We start from the raw sequence: 21,360 nt of genomic DNA, 5'->3' as shown, positions 1-21,360 counted from the left end.
ATGAAGAGAGACTGCTTAAAGTCCTGGATGTATAGAGGAAATGGGTTTGAAAATCTCACTATACAACTGCCAATTCTATCAGTCAAGGGTTAAGTGTGTAAGTCACATTATATCAGCAAAGGATGTCTAGGTTAACCCAGACAAAACTAAAGCCATCACTTGATGGGCCTAGCCAACAGATCTCCCATTTTTTGGGCTTTGCAGCTACTATTGCGATTTTTTGCTTGCTACTCCTCTATAGCCCCACACTGACCTGACCAACAGTTACCACCCTGCTAGAAAGGAGGTGTTAAAGCACAAATCTGCAAGTGACCAACCCTAAATTTATTTTCAGGAGTCAAAACCTTTCGGTGATATATGGACTGCATGTAACTGAGCGTTCCATGAACTAATTCAGCTTCTTACCAATCTGCCAACCTGTTGTCAAGGAAAAGGACAGGACATGAACCAGAGCCCTGGAAAGAAATTTCCCTGAATAAAGTGAGGACAATTTATAAAAGGATGAAAGTGCAAAACTCACCTGATGAGCAGGTGTGTCTTGCAGAGGAGCTAAGAGTACCTTTTGAGAGAATTCCCACTCTGTTTATTTTCCCCACCCAGCTGGAGCAGGGACAACTCGAACATTAGAAGACCTGAGGAAAGTCCAAGCAGAAAGGTCATAGGATTTGTCTATAGAGGTGAATGACCCATGGATGTTACACAGCTACAACTGGAAGTAGTACTGTTGAAAAGCCATAGCTGCAAGCTAATTGAGAAAGGTGGATTAGTGTACAGGATTGTTCAGAGGGATTCTCATTTCGACACCCACCAAATGTTTCTTCCTGAAAAAAGGAGAGAAAAGTGATCAAGTCATTGCATGACAATATGGAGCACTTATGAGTAGAGAGACCTCTTGAGCTTGTCAGAAATGTATTTGGTTGGCCAAGAATGTCACAGACTGCGTAGAACTATGTAAAGAATTGTGGGATTTGTTTTGTATGGAAAAGTCCACTAGAGTCCTCATGGAATTAGTGTGTATTGATTGATTGATGGTATGTCTGTCCAGGCTTGTCTGTCCATAGATCAGAGAGCAGTGACTGTGGCTAAGGTTCTTTATTCACTATACCTCAGTGGCATGCGTCAATTCCAACCAGGGTTGAGATTTTGAGAGAAAGCTTATCTACAATCTTATAAGGATATTGGGATTTCACAAGTCAAGGACCACATCCTTCCATCCTCAGGGTGAACCTCAGCCAGAAAGATTCAAACATACATTGCTGTCCATGTTAGGGATGTTGGAGTCCCCCCCAAAAAGTCAGTGAAACAACTTGTGCACACATACACCACCACTGAGAATGACTTGGCTGGCTAGTCTTCTTATTACCTCATTTTTGGTAGAGAAGCCAGGCTTCCTGTCGACATATGTTTTGGAACAGAGATGAAGGAGTGAGTCAGTTATTCCTGCTATGTAGAGAATCTGTAGAAATATTTGCAGAGTGCCTACGAACTGTCTGAAACAGCTCCAAGCCAAGTGTTGAAAAAGAAGAGATCATACGAGAAACTTCTGTGACCTCAAGCACTGAAACCCAGTGACAAGGTGCTTCTGAAAAATTTGGGCCTTAAAGGCAAACATAAGTTGCAGAGTGACTTATCCTTAAGTTATGGTAGAAAAGATTCCTGGCATGTTGATTTTATTGTGTGAAGCCTGAAAGTGGAATGGGAAAAGCAAGAACCCTTCATCATGACCAGCTTTTACTTATTGGTTTTCTAGTTAGACTACCTGACAACAACCATATCCCTGCGTCAGAAACCACACCAGTAATGTGAAGCCAGAAGAACACACACTGGACAGAGAGGCAAAGTTTCAGTTCTCCAGAGGCAATAAACCTGTGGCCAAAGGCTCCAGCTCTGATTCAGAGAAAGAGACGGAGCACCAATATTTATGGAGATTGAATGGACTGCTTTGTAGACAACCAGTCTCTGGTAGGAAGAGCAGGGATCTTCAGAAGATAGTGCCAAGAGAAGATGACACCCGTATCAGATCGGAGGAGAGTCGAGAAACAGATGATGAACCAAATATTATCTTGGAAACACAACCCCAGGTGGAGGGCAAGTTAAATTAAGATTCACCAGCTCAGACCTTAGAGGGAAGAGGGTTGAAAATTCCAAGCCCTATAGATCAGACTGAAAGTGGCTCCCTAAGACATAAAAAACAAGAAGTCAAGCATGTCATTAGATTAACTTATGATGAAGTTGAGAAGCCTAAAATGAATTTGTAAGCATAGTTCATATTGAGATCATCATTAAGATTTGGAAAATGATAAGCTATGCTTTCTAGCCATTTCAGTCTCATGGGGACATGAGGACCATTAGAGTGGTGTGAGTGTAGCCCTGGAAAAAGGGAAAAAATTAGTTTGGTTTGGTCAGTTATTTACAAAAAGAAAAAGGGTAATATAATTTAAGGGAAAAATGTTTCGTGGGAATGTACAGATCAAGCATGTGTTCAGTGGAACCTAGTTTTATGTGTGTCTGCCAATATTCATTTCTGTGGTTGGATAGATTTCTGTGTTTTCCATTCAGGGTCTTTTATGATTAGTTTCCAGGTATAAGGATAGGACAGGAGAGAAACACACTAGGTTGAAGAGAGTGAGAGGAGAAAAGTTCACAAGCAGCAAGAGTACAACCTTAAAAAATATTTACTTTGAGATTGTTGGAGTAAAATGTGGTTGCTAGACAAGTGTGTGTTAGACACCTTTTATGCCATGTAGTAACTTTCCTGCTGTTTATTATTTAAGTTACTATTCTACCTTTCATTTTGAGAGTTATTGGACCTACATTGCCACCAAGTTGCTTGTGCACCAAGGCTTGCTGAACAAACCAGATGAGTTTGGCGTGCAAACTGTCTACCAGCAAGAATCTCTTGCCATGTGTAAGAAGGGGGTTTTAGTTGACATGACTGGAACTGGGAGTTCAAGAGGTAACAAAATTTCACAAAGCAACATCAAGTGGAGCAATGGTCAGAGAGGTTGACTGCTTTCATAATTTCAGTTTTATTACCACTGAGGTTACATACGTAGATTTAAGTTGTTAATCAAACAGACAATATTTCTTCAAGTAAACGCTAATAAATAAGTGGGAGGTGGGAGATTTTGAAATGGTGTTAATGCATGTGGTTCTATGTATGTTGTACATTAATTGAGTGACATGCTGCTGATCTAGTAGGAATGCATAGCCATTTTATTCATGTGGAAATAAAGTAAACCTCATTCTTATGCACAGCAAAGATAACACGTAGTTACTGAGCCCAGGGCCCCATACATATTACACTGCATGTAACTTTAAATACTCACTTGAAAGGAATAGGAGCACTTCAAATTGGATGAACATGGTCTTTTGCTTTACCTCGTACAATGACAGTGGTAGACTTCTTGGCTGGGTTGCCCACATTGTTGCTGGCAATGCAGCTGTAGACGCCGGCATCCTCGGATGAGACAGCCGGCAGTGTGAGTGTTCCATCTTTCACCACGCTCTTCTCAGGAAGCCGCTCTATGCTGCTGCTCCAGGTAAGCGTAGGAGGGGGCTCGCCACCCGTGGCAATGCACACCAGAGATACTGTTTGCCCAGGGTTCACCACAATGGGGTCCTCCACCAGCAGTTTGATCGAAGGAGAGGCTGCAGAGTTAAAGGTTTAGTTGGCATTGTTGAACGTAGATGCTTTAATGTCATCCTTTTTGTGTTTAGCTTTAGGCACATCTAAAAGTTTTTTCACTTATTTTGGTAGGTCTAGCAAACATTAACAACTGGTCAGAAGAATGAATTCTCAGAGGGGTCCCAGTGCAACTTTAAATGTAATTTATTCAGTGCATGATCCCTGCATTTAGTCCACTTTGAATCTTTTGTTTGCCAAAAACAATGTAGTCCATTTGTAACACCTGCATTTATTGTCTGATGTAATTAATATGCTTTTTAGATGAAACACAGTTTCAGAGGGGTGGTGACATACTATGTTTCACTTTCCCCCTTCCATTATGGCTAATGAAAAGGTCATAACTGCCTACGAAGGAACAGGTTGAATGACACTGATGAATTTGTTTAACTGTGTAAAGTATGCAAATATGAAACTCAAGCTCTTACTGAAAGACTTGAGGTACTAGCCAGAGAGATAGAAATTAGATGTGAAACTTGGCAATATACACCAATATGTGAGTGATGCATATTCAAGTGCAAACACATTTGCCAAAAAAAAAAAAAAAGATAAATGCTTGATTACTTTGCATTTTGCAAATCAAACCACTACAGCTGCACATGTAGTGCCCCATATTGGGTGTTCTAGGGAGAACTCATGTGCCTGACCTGTTTTGTTGGTAAGTCTGAAGATGACCCTGCGATCAGGAATGCCGCACACATTGCGAACAGAGGCTATGCAGCTGTAGTTGGCGTAGTCCTTCGGCCTCAGGTTCTTCAGCTTCAGGATCTTAGTCTCCCCCTGCAGCTCAGAGCGAGAAGCACAGAGCAGTGTGCAAATGTGTGCTCCAGGGCCGCTCACCCTTCCAAAGCTGCCTATGCACTTAATGCAATGTGACTCCTCAACATCATGCTGGCGTCATGAAGGATGACCTAATGCCTGCCAGCTGAACAGATCTTCCCTCCAGTTTACTGCACAGTCCATGACAGTGCTTTGTAATGAATTCATTATGGATATTTCATACTTGCTCACTGAGATGTTATTAATTATACATGGAGGATTGAACATTTTTCAAGAAATATGAACTGAATGTCAAAGTTAATTTAGATGTTAATCTGTGGGTCAGTCCAGATGACCCTTTGCTAAAGACATACAAGTATATCCCTAATAAACTAAATTATCAACACGTTTTGTTTATTTTTATTTATTTTTGGAAAGTTTCTTCTGTCTAAATGATTGCTTATGAAGATGTTAAAACAGGGTATATATTTAAAAAGAGCACTGAAGTATTGCTGCAGTGCTCTGTAAGAGCACTTTCACTCTGATGCCAGCTGACACCTTTCTTGGTGCTTTGGGGTGCTTAAAAAGTTCTAAGTGCCAACTTTCTCTAAGAACAGTACTTGGGTATATGCCAAATTACCAGCCACAAGACACTAGACAAATTACTGGGGCATGCCAAATCATCACTTTACTTCTAAAACACACTATATGTACTATTAGATGAATTTTGCAACACAGCAATTAAAGTCAGAAGGGACCTGATGAATGTGTAAATATGTGCTGAGGCTTTTCTTCTGCACAAAGTTGAGGACGTCCTCCTGCTGGCTCTGCTAAGCCATGCTTTCCTTCAGGCCCAAACACATCAGTCTTAACCACTCATGAGCAGAACACTAATTAGGACTGCAGACAGCCCTCCACACAAAACGTTTAATGGAGCCTGAGCCTTGTCTCAAAGCCGACATTGGGGATTTCAGTTTGCAGAAATGATCACTACTGCTGGACTGTGAGACACTCCTTCACACTTTTCTGCCACATGACAGTGACGAATTGTGGGGGGTCTTTAGCTCAGTTGACTCTAAATGCATTATGAGAATCTCCAGATCTGAAGCAGACAGCGATGGAAACAGCTGTGTTTGTGGAACATGTCTTTGATCCAACTCTCCGCTCATCAGCGCCTATTAGAATATCAGACAGATTGTGCTGTGCCAGGTCTCAGAAGTAAGATCATTCATCGCTTTCATTTTCCAATGATCATCCCACCCCTGCCCCCATTTCCCCTACAACCTTCCCCAATGTAATTCTATTAAAGGAGTAGATGCTCTTGCTCAGTCACCCCGAGGCTGGTTTGTGACAGATATCAGACAGTGTTGTTTTTGGCATGCAGCTGCCAAATCCCTGTCAGGAACTCGACGGAAATAATAATATATTTGTCACATGATCGAGTAGAGATAGAGACAAAAAGAAACTCACTGTATCAATGGCAGAAAGAAAGAGAGAAATGGACAGACAGAGAGAGTGATGGAAAGTGGGAAACATAGAAGGAAAGAGAGAGAAACAGACTAGACTGACCAACAGGAAAATATGGTAGTAAAAAGTGCAGGTCTGAATTCCCACTGGGTCAGTAAGTGTGTTACAGAGGGAGACACAATCACAAGCATGATCATGGCCATCGTGAAGTCTGGCAGTATGACTACCTCAGCCAAGCCAGGAAAGCTTTCAGTGCTGCCCTGTCTGAGGGCTGGACGCAGCGCCATGGAGAGCCCCCATGTGCAAATAGTGCTAGGCTCTCCCCCCTTTGTTTTGCCCCGTGGGGGGAATGCTAAGCTGGCATTTAGCAACACAAAAAACAACAGAATGCAGAAAGGCTTCAAATGGAGCCCCTGATCTTCTGTTTTAGGGAAGCTCTCTGAGGGAAGAGAGACAGAGGCTGAGGTGGAAGAGAAGCAAAAGCCCGTGTGGAACTGACATGCGCCTCTGTAATAATCACCAATGCCATTCCCATGCTGGTTTCAAAATGCCACCTATGTGTTTCTGTGTGATTGTGTGAAAGCACTGAGAAGCATAGAAGGCTCTGAGTTGCCTGCTCAAGGCCTTCATCTCCTAATCTCCACCTGATTATTTGTCTTCTGCTGTTTCCTGAAAAAGCCTATTATAGTATATTATAACAAATAAGCAATAACAAATAATGTGATAAAACAGTGCATTCTGGGTATATTAGATTTGTTAATTGGCCAAGTTAAACACATTTCGGTGGTGTGACAACAACAAAGTCAATAAACATTCACACAGTATTAACCAGTCTAATGATGCTTTTTTGTTGCTGTTGGCAATAACCCCAAAGCTTGAAACTTGCTGAAAAGCCAAGACAGTATTCTTACCTGTGTGAAGAAGGGTTCATAGATCTCTACGCCCTTGTCTGAACCCTGAGACAGCACGTCCCGCCCCCTGTGCCAGCTGTAGCGCACTGGGGGATTGGAGTTTGCCACGCAGCGAAGGAAGACTGTCCTCTCATAATAGAATTGCTCCTTGGCCTCCCCTATGCTCTGATGGACCGTCACAACTGGCTCATCCAGGTCTGAGGGAGGGAAAACAGGAATCTATTTCTATACATGAAGAAAATCTGTAATATGACTTGAGTAAAACTCACCAAACATTTTAGTTGCATGAACTATTAACAACTGGGTCACAAAAGACTTTTCCCCATGCTAAAAAATGTATTAATCCTGTTGTGTATTCAAAGAACTATAAAATTATAATTGCTACCATTGCTTTCTTGACAAACAATAGTGTTATTCTTCATGTTATTTTAAATCTTTAACATTAGATTGTAAGCATATAAAATATATTTCACTTATAGCAGATACAGTAGTAACCCATCCGATAATTAAAAACTTTCTTGGAAACAATCTCACATAAGATAAAATTTTGGGTCTGAAATTCCATGATTTTCTTTTCTGCCTTTTTTCCCCCCAACTTTCTTTCAGCCTATATGCTCTGCTCCTCGCCTAAAGGCATCTGACACTGGCATCAAATATGTAGCAGGTGGGATGGTAAGTGAAATGTTGCAATGGGGCAAATCACTCAGTGCTTTCAATGGCCTTTCCATTGGGGAAAAGAAATCATTTTAGAAGCTGCCAGACTCCAATTCTGTTTTTACCCACCTCCCCAAGGGGACACAGTCTTTCTTAATCAACAATCTGTAATATGTACCCCTCCAGCTACGACGCCATGTACAGACTGGCTTAGCTCTATAGTAGACCTAAAACATATTACTATACATTCTCCCCATGTGGTCAGATTACACTCTCTACAAACAAGAAATGTCATTTAGTTGGCCTTTAAGACAGAGCATCATATTTCTAAACACATCTGAGTGATGTTTTCTAGTGATGTTAGGCCTGATCAAGCGTTGATTGTCCATATTTAATTAGATTTTTGTTATTTTACACGCCTGCCACATTAAGCCTTGGTAAACACAATTCATTATGAGTTGGTGTTTTACTAGCTCAAGCTTGCCATACTTATTGTCATACTTTTTCAAGTTGTTCATTTACACTCTGCATGAACTGGGCAAGACCTCTGTGTGCCAGTCAGGGCAATATGTGATCAATCCAGCAAGCATTCTAACAGTGATCTAACAAGGCAGACCACCAGTCAGTAAGTGCCATTCTGAATTAGAATGAAAAATGATTATTGCTGACCTTTCTCCTGGCCATGGAGTCCATAACCATCTTAACAAACATCTTCTGCTCATGCCATTACGACTTAGAGAGGAAACACAGAACACACTGAAAATGTTAATCAGTGAATGCACCCTTTAATTTAGCATCCCCTTTCACCCTCCTCAGGGTAAATGAAGATCCCAGCCTAATCAGAGACTGCAGGGTGCCCACCAGAATGCTGATTCCTCACTTTCATTAAGGCACGTTCTGCCCTACAGCCCCTTAATCAAAATCTAGAGGCGGTCAATACTTCATCCAGGATCTATTACGGCCACGCAGGTAGGAGCAATTACCTTTAAGACGAAGGCAGTGCTCTGGACCAAGCAATTGAGTAGGGCCATTTTTGCAGAGGCGGCTGCTTTAAATAAATACACTGATTCATTACGGTGAAAGGATGGGCCACAAAGCTTATCTGACCTAATACGCTTGTTTCCACTGAACAAGCATGACCGGACTCAAACATCCAGATATGTTCAACATGTTCCTGCGGGGAAGCAGGGCATGTAGCTTTTGTATTGCAGTGTGCCTGCTATATCCTTTAAATGTGTGTGAGTAGTTGTGATGCAGCATCCCCAATTTGGCTATGGCTATTTATAGGTAGGCATATGCAAAAGAGCATGTGGGTGCTAGGAGCTACCAAAAATAAATATGTAAATATGTAAATGTCCACACTGAATTAAAAATACAACGAATTTCAAACAATCTCCAACCTCCTCCAACAAGCATCGGTCTTCCGTTGCTATGAATCCCCATGTTGGTGGAGGGTAACTACCCATCATGCAAAACAGGAGGCACACTTGATGGATTCCTGCGCTTAAATTCTGAAGCTGTAAACAGAACAAATATGTTGACTCCTAACAATGCACACACTACTGTTGATGCACAAAGTGCTTTGCAGTTTGATACACAACCTAACAAACTATTGTGTTTATGGCCTTAGAAAGAGCTTAGGTAGAGTTCTTTGTAAGACTTTAAAGTAACTTTTGATGTTGACATCTTCAATTATAATTTGTGAAGGTTATTTTCACAAAGACTACAGAACAAAATGTGTAAAATACTAATAAGTAAAATGTGAAAGGTGCTAGATATTTTTTCCTCTTACAAAACTTTCTTAACACTCAGGCTCACTACTTGCTAAGCAAGAGCTGGTCTCAAGCAAGCAGGGGTTTTAGTTAACTGCAGCACTCTCTCCGTGTAATCCATAGCAGTCATAATGGAAAAAAAACCCCCATCAGACCCATCAGGCTGTCAGTGCTAGGTGTCACAGGGCTAGAATTAAATTTGCCCTGACTGTGTGGCACTAATCTAACAAGGCACTGGTGATCTGGGCGACTTTTGCATGGCAGCTTTTGGTGTAAAAATAGTCCCATAAGGCAAAGCTAAGCAATGTTCCTCTGGCCCAGAAACAGGAGAAGGGAGATTGGAAATTTGTAAATTGTCACCTTCCAGATGTACAGCTAATGAGGCGACAGACACAGTGGCTATACATGGCATTGGTAGCCTGTGAGTGGCTGGTCATCCAATTCCCAAGGAGTGTTTTTGGGATGAAATATGAAGGTAAAGTATAAGAAAGAAAAAGCTATTACCAGGCACTAAGCTCTGACGGGCAACAACTTTGTCACTATACCCTCAGCTCCAAGATCTAAAAACAGCCCACAGTGGCGTCTCCATTCTGAGAGTGGAGCTAAGCTCCAAACAGGTCTTTCTCCTAGGGCTAGATGGATGATTTCACATATTAAGACTGGCCGCTTGAATTGTGACTCAGGCAAAGGCAAGATTAAGTGTCTGTTCGCAGCAAGGTTTCAATGAGTTAGAGTGATTTTGTCAAACTCTTAGATACTGTGCAGCTACCAATTTGCAAATTAAAGGTGCCATTGTAAAGCGACTTATCAGCATAGAATGGAATGCTTTATAAAGGGACTCAGCAATCGGAAATTATAGAATTCTCTTTGTAATTACAAATCCAGCAAACTGCAAGAACAGACAGCTGATCAATATGGTCACACCAGCATATACTTCTGTACCATGATAGCTGCAATATTAGTACAGCAGAACTGGGATAGAGTTGTCAAATATGTTTCAGTGAGAAAAAAGGAGTCTCTATTCTTAACTTGAGGTGTTACTAGACGGGGTTTTGTTCGATTAGTCATGTGCATGGATTTTGAAATGTGTCTTTCTTCTTGTTAATGAGATTCTTTTGAAGTACCAATGAATAAAAGATTATGCAGAGGAAAAAAAAACAGTAACTGGAAAACACAAACATTCCAGTAATCATTTTAGGATTAAGGAAAACATTGGCCCTCTGTTATATCCACAATATATGGAGAAATGAAAAATCAAATACATTTATTCTCTAAGACAATCAACCTCTTAAAATATATTAACAAAAAATCTGGCCTGTAACAATACTAAACAAAACTACAAGATATCTACAAGATTAAAAATTGTTCAAGTGTTCAAGAATGGTGAAAATACTATGTAATTGTGTAAGTATGGTGACACAATCTTTTGTTGTTTTGGTTCAACACATTGAAATTGAAATGAAAAATGCAGCTAAAGTGCAGAATGTCAGCATTGGTATTAACCCTTTGGCTGGGGGCACCTATATTGGGTCAATGACAGAGAAATCAAAGCTGTTTTTATACATAGTCCCCCCTCTTTCAGGATGCCACAAGTAACTGGTTGGTTGAGTATTGGCAAAATGTGTTTCTGCAGCACTAGTTCATACATAAGAAAGCTAAAAAAGGCCCCAGGGCTGACTCTGGATATGTGTTGTTCATAAGGACTACTGCTGGTGTCTGTTGTCAGTATATGCTGATAATTCAATCAAAGACACTGAATAAACCACCAAAATTCAGCATCAGTTTATACTAACCAATGTATCTGACCACCTAATCCAGTGCTCATAATATCATGTGGTACTCTAACAAGCATTTTTGGAGTGCAAGGCCAAGGACTCTGCATGTAGCTCAGAAGGGCATCCTAGTACCTCTGATCCAGCCTCTTCTTGGCGTGCTCTTTGGCACCTCCAAATACAAGCCCTGAATAATTCACTAGGCATTTTTCACCTGAAAGCCTTAGTGACTTGTGTGTGTGTGTGTGTGTGTGTGTGTGTGTGTGTGTGTGTGCATGAGTTTGCCTGAGTGGGGAAGTGAGACTGTTCATGCATTTACATGCATTATATACACCTCTTACCACCGAGGTCATCTACTCATAATCATTACATAAAATCAGCTTTAACACTGCAGCTGTGAGGATTTAGGCCCATCCCCTCATCATCTCTGCAAGAGAACACAATCACGTTGTGACCTTCCAGCGAAATGGACGGCCACAAAATCATGTATATTAAAGTCTCACAACAACACAGTGGAATGGTGCAGTGTGTCTGTTGGTGATTGTTGGGGATGGGAGACTGCTGAATGGATGTTGACACTGCTGATTATAACTGGTGTGAAGCTGTAATGACAGAACAGTAAGACAAATTCAGCATTCACAAGACCTATGATGAATTGATAAATCAACAAAGGCACATTTTTCATATCTAGCTGTCAAATCTATAATATAATGAAACACAATACTGAAAACAACACTTATTGCTGCCTATGTTGCTTATGCTGTAATTTGCATTTAGACAGTATCAGCTACAAAGACTAAATGAAACTATAAGACTTAATTCACAAAACCCCAGTAACAGTTTGAATTAAAATTGGTGTGTATACACTAGTCCACTGTAATTCTACTGTAGTTTTAGTTAAGTCTGATCTCCAAGAATCTTATATCGAGCACATTTAATTTCTTTGGAGTAGAGATACAGAAGCTTAAGAAGGTGGAGGATTAGATGCACTCAACCCAGGCAATCCGTTGGCAAATGAGAGGCAGAGGAGCTGCTAAACCAGTGACAGTGTACAGGCACTTCACTGTCTATGTTGCCTTAAGCCCATGACTCCTACAGGCTCTTGGTCTTTGTCGACTAAACTCCTGCTCATCTGTCATCATCAGTATCAGGTGTTGCTCTTTTTTGATTGGGCCATCTGTAAGGGAAGGATGGTGGTGTGGGGGGGATTGATGGATAGACAGGGTCAACAGCGCCAGTCTCTATTCTTCCTCAGGGTGATGGAGATGAGGAAATAATGAGGCTGAATAGGCAAGTCAGAGGGGTAATGAATCTCTTCTTCATCGTCTCCCTGAGACAGTGGCGTCTGCCTGGCTTCATCTCCCCAACAATTCATCTCAGAGGAAAACAAGTCAGAGTGAGAGATCTCCAGCCAACTTAACTCAAACACTTCACTGTCAGCTGACAGGGGAAACTCCTTATGCTGACTTCCCAATGCTAAGCTTTCTCAAGGAACATAAAATACTGACTAAAAAACAGCTATCTATCTTTCTTTGAAAAGCTGAAAAATTAAGTGTAGAAAAATGAACTTTGCTCAATGCTGTATGTCACTGTCAAAGCAAAACATGAGTAACATGTTTACCAGACCACCATATAATGCAATTTTTTGATGGATAGCAGCATTTAATTGCACAATTTTTAAATGAAAAGTATACATTAATAAAAAATGTGTAAAATGTGTTCTCATGTAAGAGATCATGTTAGTAAAATTTGTCCTACCATGAAGTAATGTAGCTGATTTGGTGTTTGGTGTTTTTTCTTAGCTGAGCTGTGATGGTCAACAGCTAATGCAGCAGCTAACTACTGCTATGAATGAGTTAACACATGCAATCTTGTGCTTTGTTAAAAAAAAAACAACAACTTTGAAAGGAGGACAAGATAATTGCAGCCTGCAACAGCTGCCCTGGACCTCTATGCTGTAACAGGTAGGATTCTGGTTAATTAGCCTATAACTGCTGTGGAATGTCATTAGTTATTATAGTTATATACATAGGCTAGTAGGCAGTCAACTGTGAGGACAGTAAGGCAATCACATATTATGCTTAAAACATGAAAAAATGTTTTTGTCAGGTTCTGGTAAAGGGCTTACTGTCATTATAACTATAGTCATACTACCTGGCCCCCTCCCCCAAAACTGCCACTCATATAGTAAGTTTGTAGTTTGTAGTAGACAGAAAAGACATTTTCTGTTATGTTTCAAAGTTAAATTAAAATTATAAAAAGAAAAGTTTTTAATTAGTACTATTGCGTTTGTTTGGTTTTTGGACATATTTTTATGAGACTCTTGTGCTGTTAGGCTTTGAGGTCAAGCCTCAGGGAAGGAACAATGCCAGTAGCTGTACTTCTTGTTTAGAAACTGAATTCCAAGACTTGAACTTTTGCCCCAGTACAATGTTTTCAGGCATGGCAATCTGCTGGTATCATGCTAACCATAGTTATAGCTGAATGTAGGTTTGAGCAGTGTTGTTTTAGTGCTTTGCATTTAAACTGTATATTTTCAAAATTATTACAGGCATCTTTCTGTACCTTGTGTGGGACAGCTTGGTTTTGCCTGTAGCTGCTAAAAAACAAGGAATTCACCTTTCTCTTGAGTGAAGTTAATGATGCTCGGATACAACCGCAAGATGACTCAGCCTTGAAAACAGTTCTATGTGTAAGTATGAACCCCTGTGACCTGTGAAACCGGGAATTGGCTGAGCAAATGCTGGAACACATTAGAAAAACGAGTGCTGACTCCATAAGGCACCATGCCCCAGGGCTGTGGAGGTGCAGGCTGTGGTGCGCTAAGCCATTGACATGCATGTCTTTGGCTCAGGACCACAATAGCCAGGAGTGTGATAAGCCCTGACTCCATCCACCTGCATGGTATCACCCTTCCTGAATGCTATAGGGACCTTCTTAGGCCAAGGCTGACACAGTACTGCTCACTGTGCGAGGACTGTAAACTGCTGTGATATATGGGAGAATGAGTCAGGCTATATAGAATGGGTTTGTCACATGGGCGATTATAACAAGCTTTGACAAATATCTCAGATTTTATTTTGAGCTTGCAACAATCATACAACATCTAAAGGGCTGTCCAGAGACATGTCAAGACAAAGTTTAATCATATTTAGCAGTGCTGAATAACTGTCTAAACATATTATGCTTTCTTAGGTGTTACACAGGAGAGGGAACAGTTTAGAACAGTCATTGTCATCAATTTAAGAAATATCAGCATTTTACGATCTTTCTAAGAGTTTTATAAAGACTAAATCTTGTGGTCATTTTATCACTTGCCTAATGACTGGTGAAAATAGGCTTAAAAGCTCTTTTGCAAGACACAAAAATATTGCATACCTGAAAATCACTTTATATGACTATTTGAACTTACAGGTTATAACATTTTTTACAGAGCTGCAGTTCTTAAATTGCCATAAAAATGACAAATACCATTAGGGTAAGAGGAGAACTCAATAAACATGTTAAATCTTCAAAGTTGTAAAAACAAGTTGGAAGCTGGAAAATACCTCAGCACTGACTACAAACTGGCTTCATATGACACTATAACATTATAAATTAACCTTTCTGACATTTGTCACTGGAATTTTCCTTATTCTACTGTAAGTAGAATTTCTTTGATATGATGAAAATTCGAATGAGACTTATGAATTAAGTACTACAAGAAATTTTGCATAATAAAGCACTCTATACACAGTGTCTCACGTGTTCTGGAAACATAAAGTTTTGCCTGCTTCAGTGACTTTCAAGGCTCTTCTGAATTCTTAAGATCAAAAAATCAAGTGTATTACTTAAGAACATTATATTGCCTATTGTGCATAAATAAGTAATTAAACCTATACATTCAAAAGACAGTGGAGACATTCAAAGAGCGAAAGAAGACAATTATGAAATAAGTGCTTAAAGAAGATCAAATGAAAAGGACACTGGAGCTATTTGCTTAATTTTTGTTCCTCTAAAGAATCCAGATGCAGAAAACAGATGCAGAATTAAAGACTAACTCATCAGCAAAGACTCTCTGCACTGCCCTAAGGTTGAATATTTGTGCACATTAAAGCAATTTATTTGTGTGTGTGTGTGTGTGTGTGTGTGTGTGTGGCAACAGTAGCCTTTTGACTTCCAACTAGATAACAACCCCCCCCCACCCCACCCCAAAAAAAACAAGGGTATGAAAACTAAGTTTAATAAACAGTTTACAATTCTTCAATAAGACTGAATGGATGGTTGCTGGAAAATAATTCATGCTCTTCAAATGTGTCCCATGCAGACTGAGGTGTCATACAAGACGAGAGATGTGCCTTTATGGGAACTGGAGTATGGGAACTGGATTTGACCAATTACCAACCCCCCCTCCCCACACACACACACAATCTCCCACCAACACCAATACAGCTTTAATAAATACTCTGATGTAGTGTTTGATTGAAGTCAGAGATGGACTTCAGCTCTGGTGTTTTTCTTTTTTCTGGATAGGTATATACTGTATATTTCTGTACACAGAATTTCATATATTTCTGATATGTCAGAGTACTAAACCCACTTTTGTGACCCAGAAATTCCCCAGATTAACAGATTAATGTTGTTTACATAAACAACAATTCTGTAAAAATGTCCCACAGTGAAACAGAATGCAATTTAAATACCAACAGAGGGAAGCTGTTCATTTATGACACTTACATTAAGACCTAAAGAAATAAATGAAGGGAAAGATGCTTCAAGCAGGTCTGGAAGTACACTGCCTGGCCAAAAAAAAAGGTCACCACCTGGATTTAACTAAGTAAATAGGTAAGAGCCTCCCATTGGATAATTACTGCATGGGTGATTATGTTTCAGCTGGCAACAAGTTATTTAATCCTAACTGATGTAGTGAGTAGCTTCTCATTTGTTAAACAACCATGTCGAAAGACACATCCTGTGGTCGTGGAAAAGATGTTTCAGAAGGGTCAAATTATTGGCATGCATCAAGCAGAGAAAACATCTAAGGAGATTGTTGAAACTACTAAAATCGGGTTAAGAACTGTCCAACGCATTATTTAAAAGTGGAAGGACAGTGGGGAAACATTATCTTCGGGGAAGGAATGTGGTCAGAAAAAAATCTTGAATGAACATGATCGGCGATCACTTAAATGTGTGGTGAAATCATAATAAAACAACAGTATAACCCAAGGATATGTTTAATAGTGAAAGAAAGAACTTTTCCACATGCACAATGCGAAGGGAACTCAAGAGATTGGAACTAAACAGCTGTGTAGCCTTAAGAAAACCACTTGTCAGTGAGGCAAAAAACCCCCCGGCAAAAACGGCTTCAGTTTGCTAGCATAAAGATTGGACTCTGGAGCAATGGAAGAAGGTCATGTGGTCTGATGAGTCCAGATTTAGCCTGTTCCAGAGTGATGGGCGCATCTGGGTAAGAAGAGAGGTGGCTGAAGTGATGCACCCATCATGCCTAGTGCCTACCACATGCCACAGCGAATGCGTTCTGTAATGAAAGCTAAAGGTGGTCCAACAAAATATTAGAGTGTGTGACCTTTTTTTTGGCCAGGCAGTGTATATCAACAGGATGAAAAATTGGCAATATCAGCACTTCAGAACTACTGAGAGCAGCCATTTTCATTAATTACTAAGGAATCAGAGCTTTTCACTGTCACCAGAGCAGCTGCAGGCCGGGAATCTTGTTGCTCAGTGTCTAGGGAAATTATCTAAAAACTCACTCTACTGCCCAGTCCATACCCCACCTCCAGGCCACTACAACAGAACAGGAAGGGCTGCATAGGTACTAACAGTGCGCCAATTATTCCCTGTGGCTCTACCTAGCTGGCTTGAAAGAGATTCAGTCATACTGCTCGTACTTATCTTGTGCTCTCAGATCTGTGGGAAAGGCCCTAGGGCTGGTATTGGCATGGGTACAAATTCTGCTTAGGGTGACTTCTTTGTCCTTTTATTCCAATCACATACAAAAAAAATAAATTAAAAAACATAAAAATAAAAAACACTTGTCAGGAAGCGGGGTCATGGATCCATCACATATGTGTTCAACTTTATAAGGAACACCATCCTAGTGCTAGCAAAACCAAGGTAATAGCTTTGATTCCCAGGGAGCTCACATACTGTCATACTTATAAATATGTAAGTCACCCTGGATAAGAATGTCTGCTGTATTCTGTAAATGTAATACTCTGTAAGAACCCAATTTGCTCTCAGAACAGCCTCAGTTTTTTGGGGAGTAAATTCCACAAGGTGTTGGAAACATTCCTTTGAAATTTTGGTCCATGTTGCCATGATTGCATCATGTAATTGCTGCAGATTTTTCAGCTGCACATTTATGCTGCAAATGTCCTGCTCTACCACATTCCAAAGGTGCACTATTGGATTCAGATCTGGTGAATGAGAATGAAACAACTCAACATGACTATGCTTTGTGACATGGTTCATTATCATGCTGGAAGTAGCCATTATTAGACTGGTAAACTGTGACCATAAAGGTATGCACTCAATCAAAAACAATAGTCAGATGGCTATGGCATTAAAACAACACCTGATTAGTATTTAGGGGACCCATTGATTCCCACAAAAACATTTCCCACCACATTACGTCATCATTGTTGTATATTCTGAGATGCTTTTCTGATCACCATGGTTGTAAAACTGGTGATTTGGGTTACCATAGCCTTCCTGTCAGTTTGAAACAATACAACCATTCTCATCTGATCTCTCTCACCAACAAGCCATTACCACTTGCTGAACTTCCACTAACAGGATTTTTTTGTTTGTTTTTCTCACCATTCTGTATAATCGCTAGAGACCTTTGTCTTTAGAGATCAGTAGCTTCTGAAAATCTCAGGAAATAAGTAGCTCAAATGACATTTTTCCCATTCTGAAGTTTGATATGAAATATTATCCGAAGCCCTTGGCTCACTCATATATATATATATATATATATATATATATATATATATATATATATATATATATATATATATATATATATATATATACACACACACACACACACACACACACACACACACACACATACACACACACACACACACACACACACACACACACACGCACAAGCAAAACTTTTGTAACACTGAAATGTAACACACACTTTGAACAGATGGGAAGGCATAGAGGAAGAGCCTTTCCTCATATTTTTTTATGCCCTGATGTCTATTTGGACTGTCGACCTTAGGAGAGTCAGGCAGTACGTAAGGTTCAGGAACTTTCACAACAGTACAACCCCAACCAAAGGAATGTGCTGCAACACAATTTTTCATGATGCCAAGGTAAGGTGTTACAAGCCCTACTGTCCAAAGCAGCAATTTCGATGCTAATTAGCAATCAAGGCGACAAAGCACTAAAAATAGCTGGAACTAGCAGAGGCCCATCAATTACCGTCACCCTTGGGGGGCAGCTTCAACATTTCTCAGGGGAAAAAGAGCATTTCTGCAGGATATTCAGCACAACACATAAGTCATAAAAAATACATAGTGCACAAATACCAAGGTCAAAGACAAGGACATATGTTTAAAACAGCAGCTGTTATCAGTCCTCAAACTTGATTCTTCCATAACCATTCTGAATCAACTCTGCTCATTTAGATCACAATGTAATTGCAGTACAGTTCCATTATCTCCAAAAGTATTCCCTTATTTTAAGGTTTAAATGTTGAGCAGTTAATATGATGTTTATAGAAATAATTTTATTCCTTTTGACAACAATGATCTCCTTTTTACTTCCAAAGATTCCAGAGTTCTTTTAATGTGTTCATCGGTGTGTTTTGAGTAGGCAGTTGTTTTTCAAGCTTTATTTTTCAAGCTTTCACCATTATCATATTCCACTAGTTCCACAAGTTAAGCCCTGTATTGTTTCCAACAAAATAATTTAGTTATGCAAGATGTGTATCTATCAGTATTTTTCTATGCTGGCAATTATTTTTATATTTGCAGAATGTGGCTATGTGGATGGAATGGTGAAATTTGAAAATTATAACCTTATGATTTGTCTGCATGGGAGCTCCATCTTAGAAGGACTGATTATCAGAATCTGGAATGCTCAAAACAAAAGACAACAGTGTTTGATTATCATATACTACTGGTCATAAGACTACAAGTGCCCTAGCATCTGAAGACTGCACCATCTGTGCTTTTATAAAGGCAAGTAAGATCAATCAGATGTCCAGCAGTCTAATTTTATATTCATCTACATAGTGTGTCTGTTGCTTTCTCAGTTCCTGTCTGTCAGTTGGTTGAAAGAGATATAGTGAAGGAAAGAAAGAGAAGGAATGAGAGTGTGAGAGAGGGTGAGAAGCAACAACTGAGGCAGAGAGTCAAAGCCAAAGGCAAGAGTTCTGTTCATTTTGTCCTGAGTCTCATTCACTGGCTGAAGGCCTCTCAAACAGCTCTTTAGTCATTGGGTAGTACCTCAGTCTCAAATCTCCAGATGTCTAAAACCTTAGGGCAATCCTGGATGTCAGCCTGACCTGCACAGAAGATATCACCATGCTGGCAAGCTCTGTTAGACAGACCCTCCAAATCAGGGTAGAGCATTCTCAAAGGATCTTGCACTACAAAGATGTTCCTACAGCTTCAGTTCAAAGTTAAAAAAAAGAATATGTGGAGATGATGCACACCCCTTGGAGAAAGACCCCTTCTGCCAATCACATGAAAAACTACAGACACTACTCAACACTGTTTCAAAAAACTTTCAGTGGCATTTGGAGAATGGCTCATTATTAACAGTACAGCAGAGAGTGTTTTCCGGAATGGAATGTATCTCTTTTAACAGCTTGAGTGAATTTCAACCAGAGGTGATGCATCTAGGGTCCTGATACTCACAGAGAAGATGCTTGACTTGGTTCCAGATGTTGGGCTTTGAGATCATTATTTATAGCCAGAATTGTATGGAAATAGTTGTGGCATATTCAACAATAAAGAAAACCATTTGAGTTTTACCTTTACACAGCAGGTAAGGTTTTGACAGGAGATTTCACATGGAGCACTTTAATATGCTTTTTTCACAGTTAGCACAATGCAGTGCTTTTCACCAGTAACCTTCAATTGTCAGTCCACTAGTCTCTACGGTTAAGCTTGCATCAGAACAACAAAAAAAAGCACAAACATTGTGTACTGACCACAGTAAAAAAAGAGAAATCTAACGCAGACAGGAAAGGAACCTATGTGTCAACTGGGGAAAAGCAGAGAATGTATTCCATCAGAGCTGACAGACAGAGTGGGGAGGTTCTGGCTACCGGATGAAAGCACCCTGTTACTAAGTAACCATACATCCTCATCTCTGTCACCTCTGGTGTCTTATTCAGTGTAGCTTTACTCTAATGTTACCATGTTACCTGGTTAAAGATAGGAAAGATGTAACTGAAAATAACAACTGTCCAGTAACAGAGGCTGATATATTTGTATCTGTTTTGTTGCCCTGTGTGTTTGTGTTGATGAAACCAGGTGATGAGTAACAGATGTTCTTTTGGCTGTCACATTTATTAGATATATTTGGGCAATAAAACACATTTCCAGGCCAAAATCTAAGCACATGTTTCCTAAATGTAAGCAACAAATACCTTAAAGTCACAGCCACCTGAATGCTCACTCAGGCCAAACAACAGGCAGCGTAAGAATTCTCGTATGCTGAATAGTCCAGTGCATGACACGGGGACCATGAGATGAATTAAAACTTTAGATGCTTCAAGCATTCATAACTGATAGGGATTAATGATCCACACAAAAACACACCTTAAATGTATGAGTCTTAATTTTAAATTATCATATGTGCAATGTTGCAAATCTAATCATTTTATGTTTTAAACATATACAATCTTAGCACTAACATTAAAAAAAAATGGGGTTCTGGTTTTGTAAAAATTTAGTGCCTCTTTGGACAGGGTGCTTAATTCTCCTATGAATCAGATTTTAGGCTTTTTATTGTATTTTATTGTATTTATACATATATTGTATATATTGTATTTATTGTACTTAGTGTATTATATATATAATGTATATAATGGAGCACTTTGCTTGCACAGCTGATGAAGGACTGCTGTCCAAAACATCCTGTTTACTACAATTTTGAATCTCTCTCTCTCTCTCTCTCTCTCTCTCTCTCTCTCTCTCTCTCTATATATATATATATATATATATATATATATATATATATACAATTTTGAATCTCTCTCTCTCTCTTTATATATATATATATATATATATATATATATATATATATATATATATATAATAGCTTAATTTTACATTGACCTTTGTGCAACGACACTTATCCATCTGTTTGTT

General features: G+C 39.6%; 1 protein-coding gene across 8 annotated transcripts in view; it reads right to left on the bottom strand.

Moving 5' to 3' along the window:
- LOC113569818 (MAM domain-containing glycosylphosphatidylinositol anchor protein 2) overlaps nt 1-21,360 on the bottom strand; it is a 155,367-nt gene that overhangs the window by 73,119 nt on the left and 60,888 nt on the right. For 6 of the 8 annotated variants that reach the window (XR_014124589.1, XM_035524822.2, XM_035524823.2 and 3 more), the window contains exons 4-6: nt 6,823-7,019; nt 4,333-4,471; nt 3,382-3,651 (exon numbers count right to left, since the gene is read on the bottom strand). Coding sequence is in view for 7 of the 8 variants with exons in the window: in XM_035524822.2 (XP_035380715.2) it covers nt 3,382-3,651; nt 4,333-4,471; nt 6,823-7,019 (606 nt within the window). In the remaining variant the exon portion in view is untranslated. The remainder of the gene's footprint in view (nt 1-3,381; nt 3,652-4,332; nt 4,472-6,822; nt 7,020-21,360) is intronic. The other 2 variants (XM_035524826.2, XM_035524828.2) reach the window with 1 other exon arrangement.

This window comes from Electrophorus electricus, chromosome 7 (assembly GCF_041902795.1).
Source record: "Electrophorus electricus isolate QZ-2024a chromosome 7, ASM4190279v1, whole genome shotgun sequence".
Taxonomy (NCBI): Eukaryota; Metazoa; Chordata; class Actinopteri; order Gymnotiformes; family Gymnotidae; genus Electrophorus; species Electrophorus electricus.
The sequence above is the reverse complement of the archived record's forward strand: the minus strand, read 5'-3'. Positions and strand labels throughout refer to the sequence as shown.